The sequence below is a fragment of the Cyprinodon tularosa genome, unplaced genomic scaffold (genome assembly GCF_016077235.1).
Source record: "Cyprinodon tularosa strain WSP-4 unplaced genomic scaffold, ASM1607723v1 ctg25, whole genome shotgun sequence".
Classification (NCBI taxonomy): domain Eukaryota; kingdom Metazoa; phylum Chordata; class Actinopteri; order Cyprinodontiformes; family Cyprinodontidae; genus Cyprinodon; species Cyprinodon tularosa.
Genome location: NW_024038928.1, coordinates 71,377 through 95,229, shown reverse-complemented (window position 1 = coordinate 95,229; position 23,853 = coordinate 71,377). Strand labels below are relative to the sequence as shown.

Here is a 23,853-nt window from a genome sequence, read left to right as displayed (position 1 = left end):
AAAAATTTCCACTTTTTTCCCCGCTGATTTACTTCAGCCAACAGTAACTGGGGTTGGGTGCAGCTGTCTGTGTTCAGAACGTTTTCAGTCCGTGTTTTTTCATCGCTTTCCTGCTGCTCTTGAGTCCCACCTATTGAAATATCATGGGATCTCTCTCTTTGGGACATAATATTATTTGGGGACACTTTTCACTGTGTACAGAGTAATTACGCATAGGAGGAGAGACACAGCAACACTCAGTGATTATTAACCAGCAGCTACTTGTAATTATATGTTTAAGTAAAAGTTAGGAGACGGGTTGGTTAAAAAAACATTAGATCCGTTCGTTACACATAGGGAGCTTTTTCAGCTAAAAATGGCAGCAGATTTTACATTTATATAAGTTAAAAAAGCCAGGCTTCTCAGAGGACCATTACTCAGTTTTACAGATTAAAAGTAACATATTTCTGTTGTTTTCTTATTGAACAGAGAATCAGACTGCAGAGCTTCTAGAGATCCTAAAAATGATTTTCTCTGGCATCATTATAGACAGGTTCATAAATCTGTTTTTAAACAGAGCAGAGACACAATTAGGGAGAGCTGCTAATTTAAAGGTGAAATAGATTTACTGGAATATGCAACATGCAATAAAATATATCCCCAAGTTTACAAGAAAAAATATGCAATGCTAAAATAAGATTTAACATATCTTTTTGTTTTTTTTTGTAGTTCAACAAGACTCAGAAATAGCTGCAAAACCGAGACAGCCAGACTCACAGGACACAAACTTAAAATTAAAATATAGGAAACCTGCAAGAATAAATCACAAGCATAAATAATAAAAATCATTGTATAAATTTTTTTTAAATATAAGGTTCAATACTTTGGCTGTCAATGACATGGGACAAATTTCTAAATTTACTTTTGCTGCTGTGAAGGAGGATAATCACTGATGCAGCTTAGAGGGAAGCCATCATGCATGGATGGATGGATGGAAGTGAAGTTGTTTCCATACTAGGGATGCAGGACATACTGATATTGGCATCGGTATCGGCTGTTATTCGTAATTTTCTATACATTAATGTTTTTGAGACCTTTATAAATAATGCACTAAAGGCAGACATCTATCTATAAGTATAAATATCAGTGTATTGTGGTGCTTTTGTGTTCTCAACAATAGGAAAGCATTCAATAAATTTATATTTGAGCTAATTTTTGGAAAATATAAACCCTATTGAAGGACTTCGGGTTGAGTAGATGTAGGACCATCAGCCACCACCCTTAGAGCAGCCTCACCAACTTTTATCGCAAAGTTACACCCTTGGTTTAAAGTATATGACATTCATTACACACTTTTTACAGGCTGGCTTGGTCAGTTGAAATTTGTATTTATTATAATTCATGCAATATTAACCATAACTCTTAACAAACTTTGCATAATACTTGCCTTTCTAATACATTTGCACATTTCCCCTATATGAAAAGGCTTTGACATTAGAAAATACTAAAACTAGCATCATTAAAGCAGGGCAAGGGAAAATATATAACTTGTAAGATTTATTTGTACGATATTTTAATATGAAAACAAGAATAATGGTGATAGTGATTAGGGAATTGATGTTTATTATGCGGCTTCGTGCTTTTCCTGTGATAAACAGCAAATTCAAACTGACCAATCAGAGAGAGGGCCATGCAAATCAGAGCGGCTACGTTCCGCCTACGTTGAAGAACTGACCAATGGACGCTGAGGTGGGCGGGGCTCAGGAGATAGCGGCGCAGGATTCAAACTGAACATGGCTGCGGGGAACGATGTTGATGAAAACACACAAAATAGAAGGTAAAATGAAGCTACTGCCCTCATTTGGTGTTTGTTAGTGTGGAAACGGGAGAAGGGATGACACTTCTGAGAGCTTAGATTTAACTTTTACTTCTTCTTCTATCAGTTTTATCTGTGTTTTGTCTCACGAAAAGCAATAACAGCTTTGTAGGTAAGCTAACCAGTTAGCAGAATGATGTTAACTTTCTCTGACGTTTAAGACTATAGCAGCAGACAGGATACCGCGTGGACGTTTTTCTAAATGTTTACCGACATTAAAACAAGTGGATGAACAAATAAAGGTGTGGAGTCTGACCTTAGCATCTGTTTCCCAGCTTTAGCTTCCCTTTAGAGCACAGCTTTATCCATGGATGCTAAACTTGGACCAGTTTGAACCCACAGCTGTGCTTAAATCCAACCTAAACATTCCTGAGATGCAGTTTGTGATGTTTAAAGCTAGAGAAAAATCTAAATAACTCCAAAAAAAGTTCCAATTTGCATGTTTTCAAAACAAAAACAGGGTTTTGTTGGGCTGCTGTATAAAACCTCGAACTCAAAGCTATTTCTGACATTTTGAATAGAAAAAGTTTCCTGGATGGGAAGCTAAACGTCTTTTAAACTTGGAAATAAAGTCCAGTTGATTGTTTTTATTTTATTTTATTCGGAACGCTATTAAAGAGCTTTTTCTGAAATGAGCACATTGTCCTTCATAATATTTTTGGTTTTCTTCATTTTAATTAATTTTTTTTTTGTTTAAAGTTCACTGATTTTGAAATTTTATTTCAGTATAATATGAGAAGAAAGTCAGAATTCCGACTTTCTTCTCAAAATTCGGAATTTTATCTCAGAATTCTGACTTTCTTCTCAAAATTCTGACTTTAAGAATTCTTACTTTAATCTCTATAATCTCTATGGCTATGATACAAATTTTTGTTGAAATAAACATTTATTGTTTCAATTTATTTATAATACACATTTTTACAGCATTAAAAAAAATGAATGTTTGATCTCCTGCACACCATTTTAAAATAAACAAACAATAAAAAGTCAATTTTCATAGACGCAAGGGGGGCACTAAAGAGCCTGCAAGTTGCCAACCGCTGCACTAGACCGTATTAAGGATAAAAATAATCTTTCTGATAACAAGCTTGACTCGTAGCTTTTATTTACAACATGTTATGATGTTCCTCAGCTCTCTGTAATTGTATTAACTGTAAGTGTAGACCTTCACAGCTTTTCCACAGGGTCTAAGTTGGCGAGAAGAACTTTTGTCTGATCCAAAGAGGGTAGAACGTTAAAGGAATAGTACACCCAAAACATGATTAGCCTTCATTTTCTACTCACCCACATGCTGAACAACACTCTGGAGTACTTTTTTGATATCCCACACCTTTATTTGTGCATCTGGAGATCTGGGAGGCTTCTTGCTGTCTGCTGACATTCAGATAATGGAGGTCTATGGTGCCCGAGGCAGAAAGGTCCATAAAAGTCCACAAAAAAACGTGTCAATATTCCTCCATACTGCTCGTCCAATGTATTCCAAGTGTCCTGAGTGGGTAGCATCCAGAATTTACTCGAAACGAAGTCATTTAGAATGTTTTTAGAGCATAAACAGTAGTGTATAGGATTTCCTAAAAGCGCGTTCAGGAGTCTACGGAAACCGCGGCAGACCAAACCAGATGAAAGTGCGCATTCAGCTCGGCAAAGAACTCATGCTCTTCCTCAACACTGAAGTCCTCAGACATTTTTCTTTGTTGTTTCTTTCTTTGCACAGGTAAACAGCACATTTCTTCTTCTACGCTTGCATTATCGGCAGAGCAGACGCTGAATGCGCACTTTCATCTGGTTTGGTCTGCCGGCTTCCGTAGCGTCGTGAACGCACAGGCGCGTGCTTTCAGGAAATCCTATACACTACTGTTTATGCTCTAAAAACATTCTAAATGACTTCGTTTCGAGTAAATTCTGGATGCTACCCACTCAGGACACTTGGAATACATTGGACGAGCAGTATGGAGGAATATTGACACGTTTTTTGTGGACTTTTATGGACCTTTCTGCCTCGGGCGCCATAGACCTCCATTATTTGAATGTCAGCAGACAGCAAGAAGCCTCCCAGATCTCCAGATGCATTTGAGATATCAAAAAAGTACTCCAGAGTGTTGTTCAGCATGGGGGTGAGTAGAAAATGAAGGCTAATCATGTTTTGGGTGTACTATTCCTTTAAGCTTTTAGGGCAGCTATGATTTTATTCTTCTCTCTTTGCAAAGAAAGATAATAAAATTCCAACTGAGTGAATTAAGATCTATTTCATTTATTTTACTGGATTGCATAGCTAAATACTTTTTTCCTACAATTTTTTTAAATGTAATATGGTATATAGATTTTTTTAGGGCTTCAACTAGTGATTTTTTTGCAAATCAATTATCTGTTGATTATTTTTTGGATTGATAATCGGATAGCAGATTGTTCTTTAAAGAAGACTTTTGCAAAATGAAACCAGGTGAAGCTAAAACTTCTCCACTTGAGGAGTTCTGGATAGAGCATATTAACAAACGAAAACATATTTATCTTAAATGCAAAATTTTTATTTTATTTTATATATTTTTTTTTACAATTTTTGAATAATTGCTGCTCTAATTCGGATTCTCTGTCATGTTTTAGTCTCTTTGATCCAGTAAACGATTAATCAATAACTAAATTAGTTAACAATCCTTTCAATAATCGATAAATTCAATTAAATGTATTAGCCCTAGATTTTCTTATTCATGTATTTTTTTTATTATACATATATATTTACAGTAATTTGTTGTTTTTATTCATATACTGCTGAATATGTCCTTGTTTTCAAACAGAAGGAAGGTTCACTACTATATCAGTCAGCTAATTGTTAGGATTCAGCAACAAGTGGGGGTGGGCAGCGTAAAGGCTTTTCCTTACTTCTTGCTTTTAATTTGCTGATAATTGAATGTTTCTTTTTTTTTTTCAGAGAGAGGAATAGATAAAGTCTGTTGGGTAAAGATGCTTCATTCCAGCTAATGTTATTTTCTAATCAGTTGACTGTGGTACCGTTGTGTGTCTCCCACTAAGAAGTATGGTGACCCACAGTGAGGAATCGCCCGGCCCCTCCTATGCTGTCAGACCTCCAGTCATCTTTAACCCAGATTTCTTTGTGGAGAAGCTCCGCCACGAGAATCCTGAGGCTTTCCTGGAGCTCGTGCTCAGTAACATCACCCGGCTTATTGATCTTCCTGGGATGGAGTTCGCTCAGCTCCTCGGGGAGGAGGGCCCCAAGATCCCAACAACAGGAAACGGAGGCTTTTTCCGTTCTCTTAACTTCCTCAAACGAAAAGGTAAGTCTTACCTTCAACACATTATGATGCCTACAACTGTATATTCGCTGGGTTTAAGAAGCAAAAAAAAAAAAAAAAAAACTGTGTTATCATATTCTGCATAAATGCTGCTGCATGAGGCTGGGTAAAAAAATCAATTTAATCAATTTTGGATCGAATCTTTTAAAGCTTTGATCTGTTAAGGGGAGTTCAGATATTTTAGAAACACTACAAATCTCAGAAATCCCTTGACTAGATATCACTTTATATTAACATCTGACAACAAAAAAAAAACTGAGGGACTCGATAGCATTACCTGCAGATTCTCCAATGCCAATTAAGATAACAGAGGCTATTGCAACTTTTGTTTTCACTCTGTAGTAGAAAATGAAGGCTTCAAGTAGGGGTGTAAATTACATCCATCATGGCGATTCAATTCAGTATCAATTTCCTGACCCAACGATTCGATTATTTTTGATAACGATTCGATTCGATTAATTGGTTGTTTTTTTTGTTTATTTTTTTTCCCTTTACCTTACAAGCTAGACAATGTTTCAAACTCGAAATAAATCAATGAAAGCTGTTATATCGTTATGCATTTTTTTTTTTTCAGAAACACCAGCAAATAACAGAAGTAGAAAAGTTGCACTCCACCTATTCCTGTTAAAACCTCATTCACTGAAAAATAATAATACCTCTGCGTTATAGATTCTGAAAGGCCTTGCATCAAAAAATACTGCACAAAATCAGACGTTCCCGCCCCCTCCCCAGACGCTCCGCTGCACCTCTCCCAAATTGTAGCTGACCGCAGACATTACCGCAGACGGGAGGCCGGCTTGTTTTGTTTTTATGACCGAAATTGTGACTCGTGAAGTTTGACCCGCTAGAAGAGCGAGGTGCGCGAGAACGCTGGGACCCTTTTTCCACCTGGATCTCAGCTCTTTTTGGGCCTCATGTCCCTCCGTCGTCGGACTAAACTCGCCCCCACTTCCTCTCCGCCTCGGCCGTATCTAGACCCACAGCGTGTAGCACAGACCATGCTTAAATATTGGGCATAAATCAAAAATTTCTGTGTCAAGCTCACTGCAACAAACTGCTGTAAGAGTATAACCAGGAAGCGAGGTAGGAGGGCAAAATAGGTTTAGCGCCACCGCAGCACGGGAGGGAAAATTACATCCAGGAGCAAAATGGATAAAAATAGACCAGAGGAAAAAAAAAACATGAATCGATTCTCTTGCGGGCGTATCGATGCATCGGATCGTCGGCTGTTGGATCGATCCATCGATACAGAACGATTATTATTTACACCCCTATCTTTAAGTGGCTCGTTCATGTGCTCGAACCACACTATGCTACACGACAGTAAAATATGACACCCAAATGATAATGCATTTAGCAGAGAAAGTCGGCACAGCTTGTGAAACATGGACGGAGCTGGCGACGCAGTCCAACATTGCAGTGACTTCTCACTAAATAGATAATGAGTGATGCCATGCGTCTCCTGTACTACAGTCCTCGCCGACATTACTATGAGCCACACATGCAAATATAGCTAATAGGTTGACGATAGCCATAAACAAATGGGACCTGACCAGCAAACACCCTGTAGCTGTTACAGACAACGCTACAAATATGTTTTGTGCTCATGCATGTCTGCTGCTTCGCCCACACACTGAACTCAGCCTCACAAACAGTTCTAAAGATCCCCAATACAAAGATCCAAAATACATGAGTATTTTGAAACACAGTTGAACCACTTTCATTATTGTAAAAACAGATCGAATGGAATCAAACTGAAGTGATTCATAACTGTATGAAACGAAATAAAATCGTTTCAGGACTTTGGCCAAAATACCGAGCCCTACTGCTGCACCTTGTCCTTGACTTTGAGGATGCTGGATCTGGAAAGTTTGTGAAAGTGTTTGGATTTGATGGTCTTCAGTCTGTTGAGCCTACAGTGACCCACATTTCATCTTTAGAGTGATGGCTCATTAAAGGATTTGACCCAATAACACTCAAAGCAGGTTCTTCTAGGTGTAAACGCTGCTAGCAGACGGCTCAGATGGCAGCAGGTCCAAACAAAACAGAGCCTATGGAAATGGCCAAAATGGCAGTCCTTATTTAACATAAAAGTTGTCCGAATGTTTTTGTTTTTTTTTCATTGACAAACCTCACGAATAAGAATAAATGTGTTTACACGAGATGTCATTTAAACATACTTCTTTATGTAAACGATGTCCTGAAGAAGCTGAATTTTAATGTGTATATTCTTAAAGAGTATTATTTGTTGTTTGGGGCAGTCACAGCAATAGAGTTACCTGAGAAAGACTATGAAGAAGTAATGTTTTTTTTTTTTTTTTGTCACTTTTTTCTATTATGATAATATCACCTAATATTTAGAGTACATATCGCAAAGCCCTAATCAACAAGGACGAGAAGTTGAGATATTCAGCTGTGTGTGCCTGAATGGTTGTTTGTCCTGTTTGTCTCTGTGGAGACTGGCGACAATGGACTGGCGACCTGTCAAGGGTTGACCCCGCCTCTCACCCATAGACAGCTGGAGATTGGCACCAGCAGCCATTGTGACCCCAGCTGCAATAAGTTTGACAGAAAATGGATAAATTCAGCTGTATTCTGAACAAAAAACAACATTTTCTAATGAAACATATTTTACTGCAGTAACTATCAAAAAATAAGTAAACATTTCATACAATAAGTGTGTTTACACTTAATTTGATTAGTTAAATAAGATGATCTGCCAGTAGAATTAGTATTTTTACTCTTATGCACCTGAAATAAGACGATGCAATTGTTATTTCTTATTCTAAATGTAAAATGTCCTATTCCATAAGCAAAGTTTCTGATTTCCTGCTTAATTCAAGAAAAAAATGCACTTGTTTTAAGAAAAAAATGACTTGCTTAGGATATCATTTTTTGCAGTGTTGACAGAATCGATTTCTTTCTTACAACCAGAGTCGTCATGACCAGGGCTCGATGTTAACCATTGCCAGATCGCCCGGGGCAAGTAGTTTTTATTGTCGGGAGAGTACAAATGTCATTGCATTTGCCCGCCGCGCAAGTGCAATGATCGCAAAAAACAATTATCACTCAAAATTACTTTAAAATCACCGACATTTGCTAAAATGACCCACAAGCATTGCAGACGCTATTTTAGTTGTTTTGATTCAGCTCTTGGGGAGAGAATTCTGCAGAGCCGCAGCTGGATGATGAATTTAATCTATACTATAATACATGCTAGATTAGAAATGATCATTCAGGGATTAAGAAAATAATAATGATAATTGTAAATATTTCTATCATATGGCAGTCATACATTAAAAAATTTTCATAAATTTTTTTCTTAGACATTGGAGTGGTGCATTTAAACGTTATAGAGCTAAACATGTTAAATTGGTGAGTATTAGTAGTGTAACTTTTTAACCTGTCAAGTTTTTTTTAGATTTTTAACATTACAATTTATATTTTACCAAGCACACAACAGTTTAAAGCAAAGTTTAGTTTGAAAAGAATGTGCAAAAAATTGAAAAGCATGTTAACACGGTAATGTAGGCTTAAGTTCATTATCTGACGCATGCAGATACACACCAGGAACCTGGAAACTTAAAAAATACTGAATTACAAAAAACATTTTAAAAATAAACATGTTTCATTGATATATATACAAAAATGAATATTAGGAACTATATTTATCAAATATTATACTGGGAAAATAAAAATAGTTTCTGTGCAAATGAAATGTGAAAGTCACTAGCTCGAAGGGCAAAAATCCTTAACGTCAACCCCTGTAAACTGAATTGAAATGTTAACCTCAGCCCTATTTTTTGGTCTAAAGACTGCCTGATTAAAAATCCCTTCTTTAACCATGAATGACTTTGCCTCAATGGCTCATCTCGTGTGTCTTGTTGCTTCCTCAGATAAAGGTGTCGTATTCGGAACCCCCCTGACTGAGAGCTGCATCGCTCAGATCTATCAGCTTATCGAGTACCTCAGCAAAAGTAAGACATCAGCTAACTCAGATCTGTGCACGCTGTCCTTTCTGCGACGCTAAAATACGACTGCAGAACAGATTAACAGCGAGAACGAGGAGGTTTTGTTTAATAGTTTGACAAATCAGCTTCTGGCATCTTTTTATTTTCCCCCAGTTTGTAGGTGTGTGTTCTGAATTATGCAGCTTGGCAGTTAACTAAGTAAATCTTCTTTTTCTTCTTTTTTTTAAATCCATCCATCTGTTTCCTTCATCCCTCTATCAGTCAGTCTATTCATTTCGCCTCTGAGTCACACTTTAACCGCTTCATCTCAAACAAGCTGCTAACGCACACAGCTAAGAAAGCTTTTTTAGTTTATTTTCTGCACTTGGCTCCGATGTAGAAAGCTAAAATAAGTGTTTATCTGCTCAGATCTGCATGTGGAGGGGCTGTTCCGGGTCCCTGGGAACACCGTTCGGCAGAACACCTTGAAGGAGCTGCTTAATAGCGGGGCCGATGTCGACCTCGAGGCTGGAGATTTTCACCCCAACGACGTCGCCACACTCCTTAAGACTTTTTTGGGGGATCTGCCGGAGCCTCTGCTGACGCACCGACACTTCCATGTGCACCTTAAGATAGCTGGTAGGAACACTGCTTGAAGATATGCATGAAAATGAATAAAATTGCACACAAAGAGTACATTTTAAAAACCATTTTCTTCCAGATATGACTCTGTTTGATGAGCAAGGCAATAAAACCTCGGTGCCGAACAAGGAGCGTCAGATCGAGGCGCTGCAGCTCCTCTTCCTGTTGTTGCCACAGGCCAACCGCTCGCTGCTCAAACTGCTGCTGGACCTGCTCTACCACACTGCCAAGCAGCAGGACAAGAACAAGATGTCCGCCTACAACCTCGCTCTCATGTTTGCTCCACACGTCCTCTGGCCCCGACACGTAAGATGTTAGACGTTAGATATCCGAATCCTTTTTTAACCTCTTGAAGTATCTGCCGTTTCAACACCCCCCCAAACTTTCCTCTCCCGCTTCAGATGACGGCGAGTGACCTTAAAGACAATCTGAAGAAACTGAACAGCAGCATGGCCTTTCTCATCAAACACTCGCAGAAACTCTTCAGGGTGATTGCTTTCTACACAATCGAATCGTCTCGTTAGTCAGTTAGTGATGCAGTATGCTAACAAGTTAGAAACGGACCCAAACAGAACGGAGCAGAAATGTTTGCAGCAGTTTCATATAAGTTGTTTGGCCAAATAACGTGTCCCTGATGGTTTTTTTTTATTTTTTATTTTTTTGGATTGTTCAGGCTCCAGTCTACCTGCGGGAATATGCCAGGGTCCACTTCAACGGAACAAAGGTTCTGCAGAGTAAGGTGAGGTTTAACAGCAGAGGAAATTTCTTTTTGGTTTATTTTAAAGCCTTTTAACATTAAATTTTATCTGAGGTTTTATTTTTATTTTTTTACTAAGTTAACATATCTGATTTCTATACAGAAATGGTCAATTAAATCAGTTCAGTCTAGGGATGTAAACACAAAATCCAAATAATTACCTGTCAAGTAATAGATTGTTTGATTAGAATTTGTGCTAACTGATGATTTGGAGGAATTTCTCTCAATGCTGTAATGATAAAGTCGTCCACTAGAGGTCGTCTGTTGACTTAAAGGAATAGTACACCCAAAACATGATTAGCCTTCTTTTTCTACTCACCCCCATGCTGAACAACACCCTGGAGTACTTTTTTGATATCTCAAATGCATCTGGAGATCTGGGAGGCTTCTTGCTGTCTGCTGACATTCAAATAATGGAGGTCTATGGCGCCCGAGGCAGAAAGGTCCATAAAAGCCCACAAAAAACGTGTCAGTATTCCTCCATACTGCTCGTCCAATGTATTCCAAGTGTCCTGAGTGGGTAGCATCCAGAATTTACTCGAAACGAAGTAATTTAGAATGTTTTTAGAGCATAAACAGTAGTGTATAGGATTTCCTGAAAGCACGCGGCTGCGCGTTCACGAGCCTACGGAAACCGCGGCAGACCAAACCAGATGAAAGTGCGCATTCAGCTCGGCAAAGAACTCATGCTCTTCCTCAACACTGAAGTCCTCAGACATTTTTCTTTTGTTGTTTCTTTCTTTGCACAGGTAAACAGCACATTTCTTCTTCTACGCTTGCATTATCAGCAGAGCAGACGCTGAATGCGCACTTTCATCTGGTTTGGTCTGCCGGCTTCCGTAGCGTCGTGAACGCGCAGGCGCGCCCTTTCAGGAAATCCTATACACTACTGTTTATGCTCTAAAAACATTCTAAATGACTTCGTTTCGAGTAAATTCTGGATGCTACCCACTCAGGACACTTGGAATACATTGGACGAGCAGTATGGAGGAATATTGACACGTTTTTTGTGGACTTTTATGGACCTTTCTGCCTTGGGCGCCATAGACCTCCATTATTTGAATGTCAGCAGACAGCAAGAAGCCTCCCAGATCTCCAGATGCATTTGAGATATCAAAAAAGTACTCCAGAGTGTTGTTCAGCATGGGGGTGAGTAGAAATCGAAGGCTAATCATGTTTTGGGTGTACTATTCCTTTAAGCAGAGCCTCACTGGTAATGCCAGAGGGGGAGGCACGCCATACCCGAAACATGACTGGACCCAGAGTCTGGTCCAGGAATATTTCAGTGTTTAATGGAGACAAGGATGCAGAATATTTTATGTGGTTATGTTTGTAAATGTAAACGCTGGATTAACTCCTTTAGTTTAACGGAATATTAGTCATATTAAGAGCCTTCTGGAGATGTCAAGAGAGAAATGCATTTCTAATGCTGCACTGAGGATGACAGCAGCTGATCAGTGTTCTCAGATAAATGGTTTTGTAACGCTTTCTTTTACAGTACATTATTAATAATGATGTAATAACATGGTAATAAGATAGCAAGTTACACACACAATTGGTAACAAGAAACAACTTTGTTTGGTAATTATCCCATAATTAAAGGGTTCATAGAATGATTCTATAAAGTTTCTGAATAGGGTGTGTAACATTGGCTGGGCTAAAATGGCATATTTGCTGTTCCATGAGCCCTAATGCAAGCCTGGATAAAAGCCCTTTCTTCTTTTAATGGTTTGATCATGAATATTTAGATGAGCTGTGTGCTGATTGGTGGGTTTACAATGAGCGAAGCTGTTGAGCAACGATGCATCATAGCAACAAGCACTCACTCACTGAAACATGAAATTGTTGATATGGTAGGGTGACCAGACGTCCTCTTTTTCCCTGACATGTTCTACCTTTCATACCTGTTAAAATGTCCGGGGCAGAATTTCAAAATCATCTGAAATTTTGGTCGACTTCAGTGCAGCTTGTTGTCACACCGGGATTTTGAACCGAGCCGTTGGCTCTGGGGGGGGGTCCGGGAACCCCGGCAGACGGGGGCAGGGAGCCAGCCGGGGACGGAGCGACCAAACCCGATCCGGTGACGGTAGCTTGGACACCCGTGGTTTTCTGTTATATCCCAAGTAATTAACTACATTTGACTAGATAATAATAGATGTATTTATTGGTGAAATGACTGAGTTACCTGGAAATAACGGTTTGATATCTAAGAAGTCTGACTTTACCTTGTCTGCTTAAAATTTGAAGCACATCACTTACCAAAATTCTGCATCAATTGTTTGTTGTTATGTAGCATTATAGTGTAATTATCTACGTTATCACCATGTTATTACATTGTTATCGATGTACTGTTAAAGAAAGCCGTACCTATGGATTTCCGTCTCCTCTTTATTTAAGAGAGTTAATTTTAAATTTGCTCTTTCCATCAGTTTATTACTTCAAAATGCACTTAAACAACGGCCATGTCTGCTCATCTGGCTGCTTTATGTGCTCTATCAGGATGATCTGGACCTACTGGCAGTCAGCAGCCCTCTCACCCAGCGGGCAGCACTTCCTCTGAAGAGGACAGCCTTTCTGGGCCCCGCCTCCCAGGAACAATGTCAGTCGCCTGCTCAGCAGTACACGGAGGAGGCCTTGAAGGACCTCTTCAGACATGTTCACCACAACATGCCCGACTCTGCCAAGAAGAAGAAACTCGTCCGACAGGTTGGAATCATTTTTAGACTCCATCTTCCTGCAATGGAGGCCTTAACATGGCTGCTCATCATCAGACGCACAGAGACCTTCCGTTGAGCATCATTTGTTTTCTGTTTTCAGCTTGTTAAACAGACTAATTCAGGGACATCTAACGAGAACCAGCTGGTCCCTCCAGCAGCCAGCAAGAAGCACCCGCGTTCCCGCTCCCTTGGTGGCCTGATCAAGGTGAGGAAGGAATCTTGCAGCTTTTTGGAAACGCACTTTTCATTCACTGTATTTTATATAACAAATGTCCATGCAGGGTTTATCATAACATCCTCCCCTTTAGATTCTCCCACCTGAGCTACGGGGCTCCTCTCGAGGTGCCAGTGTTCTCACCAGGGCATTTAGGCTGTTACTCTGACTTTAAAATCAGATTAACAACTGCAGAAAAGATTTTTTGAAAACATTGACATATATCAGACATGAAAATAACTCACATTCGTTAAAATTCTTCGTTTTGAAAATTAATTTGATTACATGAATCATGTAGAACTGATGGGGGAAAAAGTGGCGCAGGGTTGGTAGGTGTTATCCCAGAAACAGTTTCATCATGACGGGGGAGTGGCGGCCTAGTGGTTAGGGTATAGAGCTTGGAATCCAGAGGTTCTGAGTTCGAACCTCACTCCCACAGACTGCCACTTAACCCAAAACTGATCCCCGGGCGCCGCACGATGGCAGCCCACTGCTCCCCAATGGGATGGGTTAAATGCTAAGTTAATTTTGTTGCTCTGTACTTGTGACATTGTAATGGGGGTGTAAATACTAATCGTTTTGTATCGATGCATCGATCCAACAGCCGATGCATCGATACGTCCGTAAGAGAATCGATTCATGTTTTTTTTTTTCCTCCGGTCTATTTTTATCCATTTACTCCTGGGCGTAATTCTCCCTCCTGTGCTGCGGTGGCGCTAAACCTATTTTGCCCTCCTACCTCGCTTCCTGGTTATACTCTTACAGCAGTGTGTTGCAGTGAGCTTGATGCAGACATTTTTGATTTATGCTCAGTATTGAAGCGTGGTCTGTGCTACACGCTGTGGGTCTAGATACGGCTGAGGCGGCGAGGAAGTGGGGGCGAGTTTAGTCCGACGACGGAGGGACATGAGGGCCAAAAAGAGCGGAGATCCAGGTCGAAAAAGGGTCCCAGCGTTCTCGCGCACCTCGCTCTTCTAGCGGGTCAAACTTCACGACTTGTTTTCCGCAATTTCGGTCGCAACAAAAGTAGGCCTCCTGTCTGCGGAGGAGCAGAGCGTCTGAGGAGGGGGCGGGACGTCTGGAGCCCAGGTATTGCATTGCACTCATTGCACTGATTTTGTGCAGTATTTTTTAATGCAAGGCCTTTCAGAATCTATAACGCAGGGGTATTATTATTTTTCAGTGAATGAGGTTTTAACAGGAATAGGTGGAGTGCAACTTTTCTACTTCTGTTATTTGCTTTTGTTTCTCAAAAAAAAAATGCATAACGATATTACAGCTTTCATTGATTTATTTCAAATTTGAAACATTGTCTAGCCTGTAAGGTGTGAAAAAAACCCCAAAACGAACCAATTAATCAAATCGAATCGTATCGTGGTGTATTCTTGAGTATCGAAAATAATCGAATCGTTGGGTCAGGAAATCAATACTGAATCGAATCACCATGATGGATGTGATTTACACCCCTACTGTGTAATGACAATAAAAGCTGGAAAAAAAATAAAAATACAACATTGGTTAACTGTACATGTGTTTTGAGTGGAGTGGAGTGGAGTGGCAGCACTATTTGGTGTGGCTGCTCTTCACCAATGTTGAATATTTGTTAAAACTATTTCCTCTGCATGCATTTGTTCTTTTATGTTCCTAGGATGGGTTAACTCTGCATTTAACCCATCCCCTATGGGAGCAGTGGGCTGCCAGTCTGCAGCACCCAGCAGCGTGGGGTTGGGGGTCTTGTTCAGGGACCCAGAGTGCATTCTGTAGGGATTGGACTGGGTGCTTGCAAAGCGCACTGCTCTAACCCACTAGGCCGACACATTGGGTCATTTTATTAGGACATAACAGGAATGTTTTGCTTGGCAATCCCATATCTGAAGTTGGGGCTAATGGTCATCAAACATCCTCATCTTATGTGCTTTTGAACAGTTTTTATTTGCTCTGGTTTCAGCGAAAAGCTCGAAGTGACCAGATGAGAGACAGACACGTTTCCCCTGAAGCTGCTGCAAGGAAGCTCTGTAAAGAAAATATCAGGCTGCAGCCGGTGAGCGACATCTTTTCCTTACTTTGGATCTCAGTTCATCTTATTTATTGTTCTGCAGCACCGTGTCGTTTCTTTAACAGATTTGAGGCGACGATGTGGAGCATTGTAGTTGATGCCCCACTAGGGGGCACTGTCCTTGCATCTCTATTATTCCATCTTCTTTATTTTTCCATTCTCTTTGTCCCTCCTTTGTCTCTGCAGGTGAACAGCCCGTCGGTTGGTCCTGTCTTGGGGAAAGCAGGACTTGTAGTTAAAAATCCAGACTTCACTTTTCAAGGATGAAGCTCTTAAGGCTTTTGAGGTATGGCTGCACCCTTCAAATACTTGCTCTACCAAACAGAAGTCCAAGCTATTGCAGAAAAGTGTTAGATATTTATTTTGGATGCGTAGTTTTATTTTCTTCTCTAATGCAAACTAAAGAAACTTTAAAATCAAGTTGATTCTGATGGATTTTATCAACAGCTGCATTAAATTTGTCGATACGTTTCAACCCTCTGGTCCAAAAGTTTTATTGTTCTGAGTCATTTGGTTATGATTCTACAACATGGGAAAAAAACAAAACAAAGAAAAAACATAATTTAAGTTGAAAAGTTTTGTGAAACTGAAAAGGTTTGAATCTGAAAAATATTTTTAAAATGGAAAAAAAGAAATTTTGCCAGCATCTAATTTCTGTCCAAGCTTTGTTGTTGTTGTTTTTTAAAACCAATTCTATAAAGAATGAATTTATAGGTGATGATTTAAAGACATTCCTATTTCGCACAGTTCCTGAAGGCAACAGCTATTTTGTCCGGGCACCTAAATTGTTCCACACACCTGTGTCATCAAACCCCTCCCCCTAGCAGCTTAAAACCGAAGTAAAACCTTGAACATGAAAAGTAGATTTTTAGTTCCAAATCTTTTTTTGATCAGTTTTATTCTTTTTTTCTCAGTTTTGAACGATTTTTTTCTCAGTTTTAAAACCTTTTTTTTTTATTTGTATTATTTGTATTTTTTTGTTTTTGCTGAAACATTTTTTTTGGAAACTGAAAAAAGTAATTTAAATAAAAAAAAGCAAAAAAAAGAAGAAAAAAAAAAGATTTGAAAACAATTTAATTTTTTTCTAACTCTATGGCCCCAATTTAGCTCCATATTCCTAACCTAACCTTAGCTGACCATTTCCTGCCTGAGCAAAATGCAATACAGAATAATTTGTGTATAGAAATAACCTTTTTAATATATAAAAAAGGGCATTGCTTCAGTACTGGTAATTTAATTTAATCAGAATTCATGATTCTATTTTCAAGGTGAATTATTAACATAAAACTGAGGTTTATGTAACACAATCGTGCCTTCATGACTGAGGTGAAATATTTGCAATTAAATGCTAAAGTACCGTAATACATAGACAGGATGCCGCCATTGTACAGTCAATACCAGAAATGCACAGCAGGGGTCGTTCTGAAGTTGAAATGGGAAATAAATAAATTCATATTAAGGTTTTCATATTAGGTTTTTTACATGTCTACAATCAGCAATCCTGGGTCAGTTATGTAAAAATGCTTTAAATTAAGGTATAATGTTAATTATTTAAAACTCCATAAGAATTAAATAAAAGAATTTTAAGAAAAAGTTTTAAAATCCTTCAGAATGAACCATCTTCCGGTATGTATTGTAAAAATGACGGTTCCCTGCTTCGAGTTTAATGTCCACCTGCCCTCAGAGCCTGGATTCAACAGAAAACCTCCCCTGATTGTCATTAAATGTGTAACTATAGATCTGTGACTGTTCTTCCTGAGGTTTTGTTTGTTTTCCATCTCTCAGCAGGAACCTTCCTCTCCAGCCCAGGAGGTCTTACTGTGAAACCCAGCGCTTGCATCAGACTGGACCGGCACAAACAATCATTATGCATGTGAATCTACTTTTTATGTCCAAACTTCCATCTAATATATGTCCGACTGAGCCAGCAGAGCCACGCTGCCACCTGTTGACTGAGTTTATAAGTGAGCGTGTTTTATTTAGGGCAACATGTTAGGAATAATAATAGATCAGAGCTGTGAAGAAATGGTAGCATGCTTCTGTTTTAGCAACAATAACCACTGGTGCACTGAGACACACAGGCTGTGTATAAATGTTGTACAGATCCTTTTTTTTTTTTTTTTACAGTTTTTATCTCTTTTACCGGAATTTTGGGAGCTGTTTTTATGAAATTTTAGTGACTGAATGGTACTCTTTGTTTTTAGAGCCATCCTGATTTTTTTAAAAGGTTCTCTGTTTAAATGAAAGCATCGACTCAAGTTAAAGAAACATCGAATGGGATTAGCTTATTTTGAGATAATTTATTTATTTTTATCCGGGTTCTTTGATGGAGGAGGTGTGTGAAGGTTAAATTGGTGGTTGTGGGAAAAGGCATCCTGAAAGCAGCTTAAGATGGAAGAAAAGACTCTTCCATAGATGATCTCGACATGCAGCTCAGTGTTTTTCCAGCTCCAACTGTTGAATTACGGCTTTCTGATGCCTTTAGTACTCAAATGTGTGTCCACTTCTTGATTTTTATCTCTGAATCACAGTTTGAAAGCAGGAGAAGAAATGTGAAACATTTATCCTTCATGGAAACGGTCACTGAGCTCCAACATGGCCGCCACATTCAACTAAGTCTCCTTAACGGAAAGATGCCACTTTTCTTCTGGTTTCTGTTTTATCTGAACCCTGAACTGCCCTGTCTGCTATCAAAGGACAGAGAGGTGTTTCTCTGTTAAAATGGACTCTCTGAGCTTAATGTGGTGGAAATGTGCTGCTGTTGTTTCCTGTTTGGACTGTAGGAAGTTCTGTGGAGGTGGGAAAGATGGGATGTTGAAAGTGATGGAAGGGCTGAACCTAACAAAAGGTCAATAATACACCTTTATCCTGCAGTCAGATGCTTTATTCTATCAGGGTTATTTGGTGTTTTGATCTGATGTCTGTCTAAATACTCCGCTTCAACCTCTGGTGGCGCTAAAGTTACTGGTTTTAAAATTATTCATTAGAATATTTCAGTTTTGTTCAAGTAGAAACTTTTAGGTGGAACCCGTGAGGTCAGTTCTGTGTCTCAAGTTAAAACTGTTACATTTCACAGTGAATTTTTTTGTTATACTGTGAAACTTGAAACCCTCCTTAGAGTAAACTGGTTACATGAACAGGGTGGGAAAGTTACAGCCAGAATCTAGATTATGTGGTGCTCAAAAGTTTACACTTTTTTCTTTTTTTTTTTAATAATTAGGGTTTTACAAAAACGGGTCACTGTTAGGCAAACAAGTTCTGTCTGACTTGTCCTAAACAACACTCCCAGCATCGTGCTGAATTAATCTGTGACACATCCTAACCTGTGGTTTTAACTGGTCACCTGTTTTGTCTTTTTTTTATTTTTATTTTTTATGTAAAATAAGCTAACCTTGTACAGAGTGTTCATCAGCATTCCGTCTGTCGGTGATTAAATGTTTTCATTTTCTACCAAACACTGTTTAGTGGCAGTTTATTTCCAATTGTGTTTCTATGCAGTACCGTGTTTCCCCACTAGAGAGAGCTGTCACACTGCTAAGAATAATAGTTTCCTTAAATATGATCTATTTCACCACTATGGAGGTATTCATTGTAAATGTGTTTTCATCGAGAGAATTTAGACTTTCAAACGTGAGATAAAAGGCCTAATAATGGATTAAAAAAAGAAATAAAAATATTTCTGTTAATGTGTCACAATTGGATTAAATTAGATTAGATTAGATGAGCTTTATTGATCTCACAGCGGAGAAATTCACTCGTCACATATTGGCATAGAAGTTACAGAAGGTGCAAAAAAGGAGGAAAAAGGTGCATTAAGAATAAGCTATATATATATATATATATATATATATATATACAGTATATCAAGATAAATAGGACTAAGGTGCAAGTGTGCCTGTATCGCACACAATGAAAAACAAAAATAAGAAATAAATATGTACAATCCGGATGGCTTATATACAGGTGGAGAAATATTGCACATTCAGCATATTGCACAGGAAATGGAATGCATATCTTGTAGTCAACAGGAAAGTATTTCAGTTTCTGCAGCATAGCTGGCAGTAGAAACAGAATGGAAACATACAGGAAGCCTAGCCTCACAGTTTTAGCTTCTGTCCACTAATATCAGAGGAAAACTAATGACAGAGTGGATGAAAGAGGACTACTAAAGCCAGAACACCAACATTAATAAGACCTTAACAAAATTCGTATAACAATTCCAGGTAGGAAAAACATTCAGGTATTTGACCAAAGATAACATGACATAAAGTACTTTGTTATATAACTTTACCTCGGCATTTATGATCTTTTTTCTTTGTCTTTTTAGTTTGTTTTGTATAGAGTTTAATTATTGTTGCTGACCGCTAATATGTTTTGGTTTTACACTTGAAAACTATCTTTTCTATTTATTTAGACTCTACGGTGCTGTGAAAAAATAGTTGTGTCCCTCCTGTGAATATCCTATATACAGTGGGGGAAATGGGTATTTGACCCCTTGCTGATTTTGCAGGTTTGCTCACTTACGAAGAATGCAACAATCTACAATTTTAATCATATGTACATTCTAACAGTGACAGACAGAATCCCAAAGAAAATTCCAGAAATTCACATTCAAATACTGATTTCCACCACTGTATGAAGTAATATATTCTCTAAAATGGCCCCATTGTGATAGAATTTCAGATTAGCACCGCCCTCAGACACTCATCAGATTGTGTAAAGACTCCAAAGTAAAAAAAAAACTTTCACAGTCAGTCTGCTTTACTAGTTCTCACAGTTTTAAAGCTCTGCTTGCCCTCCAACTGAGAACTGTAATAGTCTCCTGTATGTCACTTCCAAGAAAATCGCCTGCTATGGCTTTAAATGAAATAAAATCAAAAATCCTTCTGGGCATTTTCACCAGTATATATATATATATATATATATAAACTGGTGAAAATGCCCAGAAGCATTATTGTGACAACCCTAATATATATATATATATATATATATATATATATATATATATTAGGGTTGTCACAATACTAAACCTTTCAACTCGATACAGATATTAAAGAAAATATTCGATACCACAAGGATAAACTCCAAATTTCAACAGAAATATTTTGATTAATAATTGAAATACAATAAATAAATACAATAAACAATAAGAACAATATTTTGAGGTTGTTTGCTGTGCACAGTACAACATGAAAGCATGGATCCATCCTGCCTTGTATCAACGGTTCAGGCTGGTGGTGGTGGTGTCATGGTGTGGGGAATATTTTCTTGGCACTCTTTGGGCCCCTTGGTACCAATTGAGCATCGTTGCAACGCCACAGCCTACCTGAGTATTGTTGCTGACCATGTCCATCCCTTTATGACCACAATGTACACAACTTCTGATGGCTACTTTCAGCAGGATAATGCGCCATGTCATAAAGCTGGAATCATCTCAGACTGGTTTCTTGAACATGACAATGAGTTCACTGTACTCAAATGGCCTCCACAGTCACCAGATCTCAATCCAATAGAGCATCTTTGGGATGTCGTGGAACGGGAGATTCGCATCATGGATGTGCAGCCGACAAATCTGCGGCAACTGTGTGATGCCATCATGTCAATATGGACCAAACTCCCTGAGGAATGCTTCCAGCACCTTGTTGAATCTATGCCACGAAGAATTGAGGCAGTTCTGAAGGCAAAAGGGGGTCCAACCCGTTACTAGTATGGGGTACCTAATAAAGTGGCCGGTGAGTGTAGTTACATTGCTATATGCCTAGGCTGCTGTCTCTATTTTCAAGTCTGCAGTATTTGTGAGTTCAACAACTTTATGGTCTGATTTTTCTCATCATAGCTCAATCTGATCAGTTTCTTTTTTGGCTCTGACACCATAATAATAGATGATAAAGTTGGGCCTGTTTTTCAGCGATTAGTCCAGTTTCTCTACTAGACATAGCTTTGGGCTTAGTGTTTACTGTGACTAACCGTACGTAATCTCTATCCCCTTTAACATGAAAACTGGCTTAGAGCTCCTCTGTTTTACTGTTTCTTTCCTAGACATAGAATGTTTATTGAGCTGTGTTTCTATGTTCCCTTGTTCTGTCTGCTTTTGTCTCCTTGAACCCCCAGTTCAAATTGAAGGGTTGATGGTTCAAGCCCCGCCTTTGGCTCTCAGTGTCGTTGTATCCTTGGGCAAGACACTTCACCCACATTGCCTACTGATGGTGGTCAGATGGCCCAGTGGTGCCAATGGACGGCAATAATCTGTCGGTGAGCCCCAGGGCAGCTGTGGCTATAATGTAGCTCACCATCATCAGTGTATGAGTGAATAGGTGAATGACTGAATGAAATGAAAGCTCTTTGGTCAAGTCTCCTGAAAAAGTGCTATATAAGCACACTTTGCTGTAGTCAACAACACAAGGAAAGCAAATGTCTACTGTCGCCACATACTTATCCAGGAGGAGTGAATCCTTAGAATTTAATGACTAAATCCAATCAACTGATTTTCCTTGCTATAAACTTATATCAATCTGACTATGATCTGATGGAATAGTCTCTGTAAAGAGCCTTTAGATGACACATGTTGTGAATTGGCACTATTTAATAATCAGTTCTTGTTGTGAACCTAGATAGTTAAGTTTTAAAATGCCTTCATGTAGAGGTGAAAAATCAGTTGCTTGTTAATGGACATACCAAAGATGAATGTGTCTCTCCCGGAGTCCCAGAAATCCCCCCCCGACAACAGATTTACTTTTCCTCAACAAGCTATTATTGCCCCAGAAATAACAGAGTCCAGCCCCCCCCCTGGAGATGTCAGCATCTTTTTCCTTCCTTTGTGGCAGATTATGGCTAAAGGAGTAATTCGGTTCAGTTGCACAAAGGGCGCAGCTGGGCCCTGCCTGTAGCCAATTTGTTATCCCTAACTTCCAAAGCCTGGTTAAATGAACCCGTCGCACCAAATCATAAGGGAGAGGACGGTGTGAATCCATCAGAAATAATCACTGGTATGCAGGGTTATATCAGAAGCTGGTAAAGCTGTGCCCCCAGCTGACAGTGGTCACACTTTCAATCTGTGGGTTATTGGTAATGTAATGAGGTTCAACATTACTGCATGCCGTACCGCATGCACTCCAACACATCTTGTGGGGTGAGATATTTGTGCTCATTTTGTATTCTTTGGTAATGCGGCACTGGAAAAAAAAAATAAAAAGAAGGCAGAAGCCTGGTTTCTGTGGAGATTTGGTGTTAGTGACGGGTACCAAGCCCAGGCTGCATTTGAATTTCAAAGCCTTGTCAGGATATTCATAATAGACTACTGAGTAAGCTCTGTGGCAGCTTATGGCATTTCAGATATGCTAGTCTCATCAGAAATCCCTTCCTAAACTCAATTTCTTCCTTGGCTCTGGATTTTGAAGAGAACTATGATTACGCTGAAGCACTTTAACGTTTAAATATAATAATTATTTAGGAAACAAAGCTACCATTAGCCATACATTTAGTTCAGTCATTACTGCAGAGAACACTCAGGCTGATGTTTACATGCGCCAAATCAAGACTGAATATAAACTTTGTCAGAGTTAAGAAGTGACCTTAAGGTTGGTGTTTGTGGAATAGTCTGCATTGCAGGGGAAATTAAAGTTAATAAGCTATCTTGAATATAGAGTTAAAGCTCCATCAAACTTGTCAGCAGGCTATGCATGTTAGCTCAGATGCAATTGTTGCTATCTTAACCATGGTTGTCAGGGAAATCATTTAAATATCACCTTTAGTCAGACAAGAATTGAAAAGAGTGATGAAAGAGTACATGTTTATCATGAGAGTAAACAGTACAGGTTATTTTCAATAGCATACCAATTTTTAATTTTTATACAGTGAAGTAGTTTACATTATGATTTATTTCCCCACAATTGAAAAAAAAGTAAAAATAATAAAGATATTAATGATCAGAGGCATGCTACACTGATCCGATATTAAGTAGAAACACTGCAAGTATTGTTGATATTGATACCGGGATCAGTTTTTTATTTTATTTAGGTTTCATATATAATACAGATTCTGACCTTTAAGCCTTTAAAGGGAAAGTTTGAGTTTTTGATCACTTGCATTGCCTTTACAAATGGAGTCCTCCCCCATCCCTCAGTGAAATCTAGCAGCACAAGGTCTATATCCAGCCATTCAGCAAAGATACTGCTACATGGCTGTACGTCTTATTTTGGAAATTGACCAATTATATGAGCCCTTGAATGATATATTACCTACTGTAAATTAAGTTCAATTCAATTAAGTTTATTTCTATGGCACCAATTTACAACATCTCAAGGCACCTAACATTTTACCTGATCATACAGTCAAGTTGATTCAAAGTGACCCTG

At 38.8% G+C, this 23,853-nt stretch overlaps 1 protein-coding gene across 2 annotated transcripts; it reads left to right on the top strand.

Annotated features, from left to right (window-relative positions):
* The first annotated feature begins 1,660 nt into the window (after positions 1 to 1,660).
* Positions 1,661 to 15,840, top strand: arhgap19 (Rho GTPase activating protein 19). 2 transcript variants are annotated; one of them, XM_038288221.1, is made up of 11 exons: positions 1,661 to 1,816; positions 4,883 to 5,145; positions 9,060 to 9,140; positions 9,543 to 9,752; positions 9,835 to 10,061; positions 10,157 to 10,243; positions 10,429 to 10,494; positions 13,012 to 13,218; positions 13,330 to 13,434; positions 15,392 to 15,484; positions 15,686 to 15,840. In XM_038288221.1, the coding sequence occupies exons 1-11, from the start codon at positions 1,773 to 1,775 to the stop codon at positions 15,764 to 15,766; spliced, it is 1,464 nt and encodes a 487-aa protein (XP_038144149.1). In that variant the 5' UTR covers positions 1,661 to 1,772; the 3' UTR covers positions 15,767 to 15,840. The 2 variants fall into 2 exon arrangements, with proteins under 2 accessions (XP_038144149.1, XP_038144150.1); XM_038288222.1 differs by having other exon boundaries at positions 1,714 to 1,816; positions 4,886 to 5,145.
* Positions 15,841 to 23,853: the final 8,013 nt, after the last annotated feature.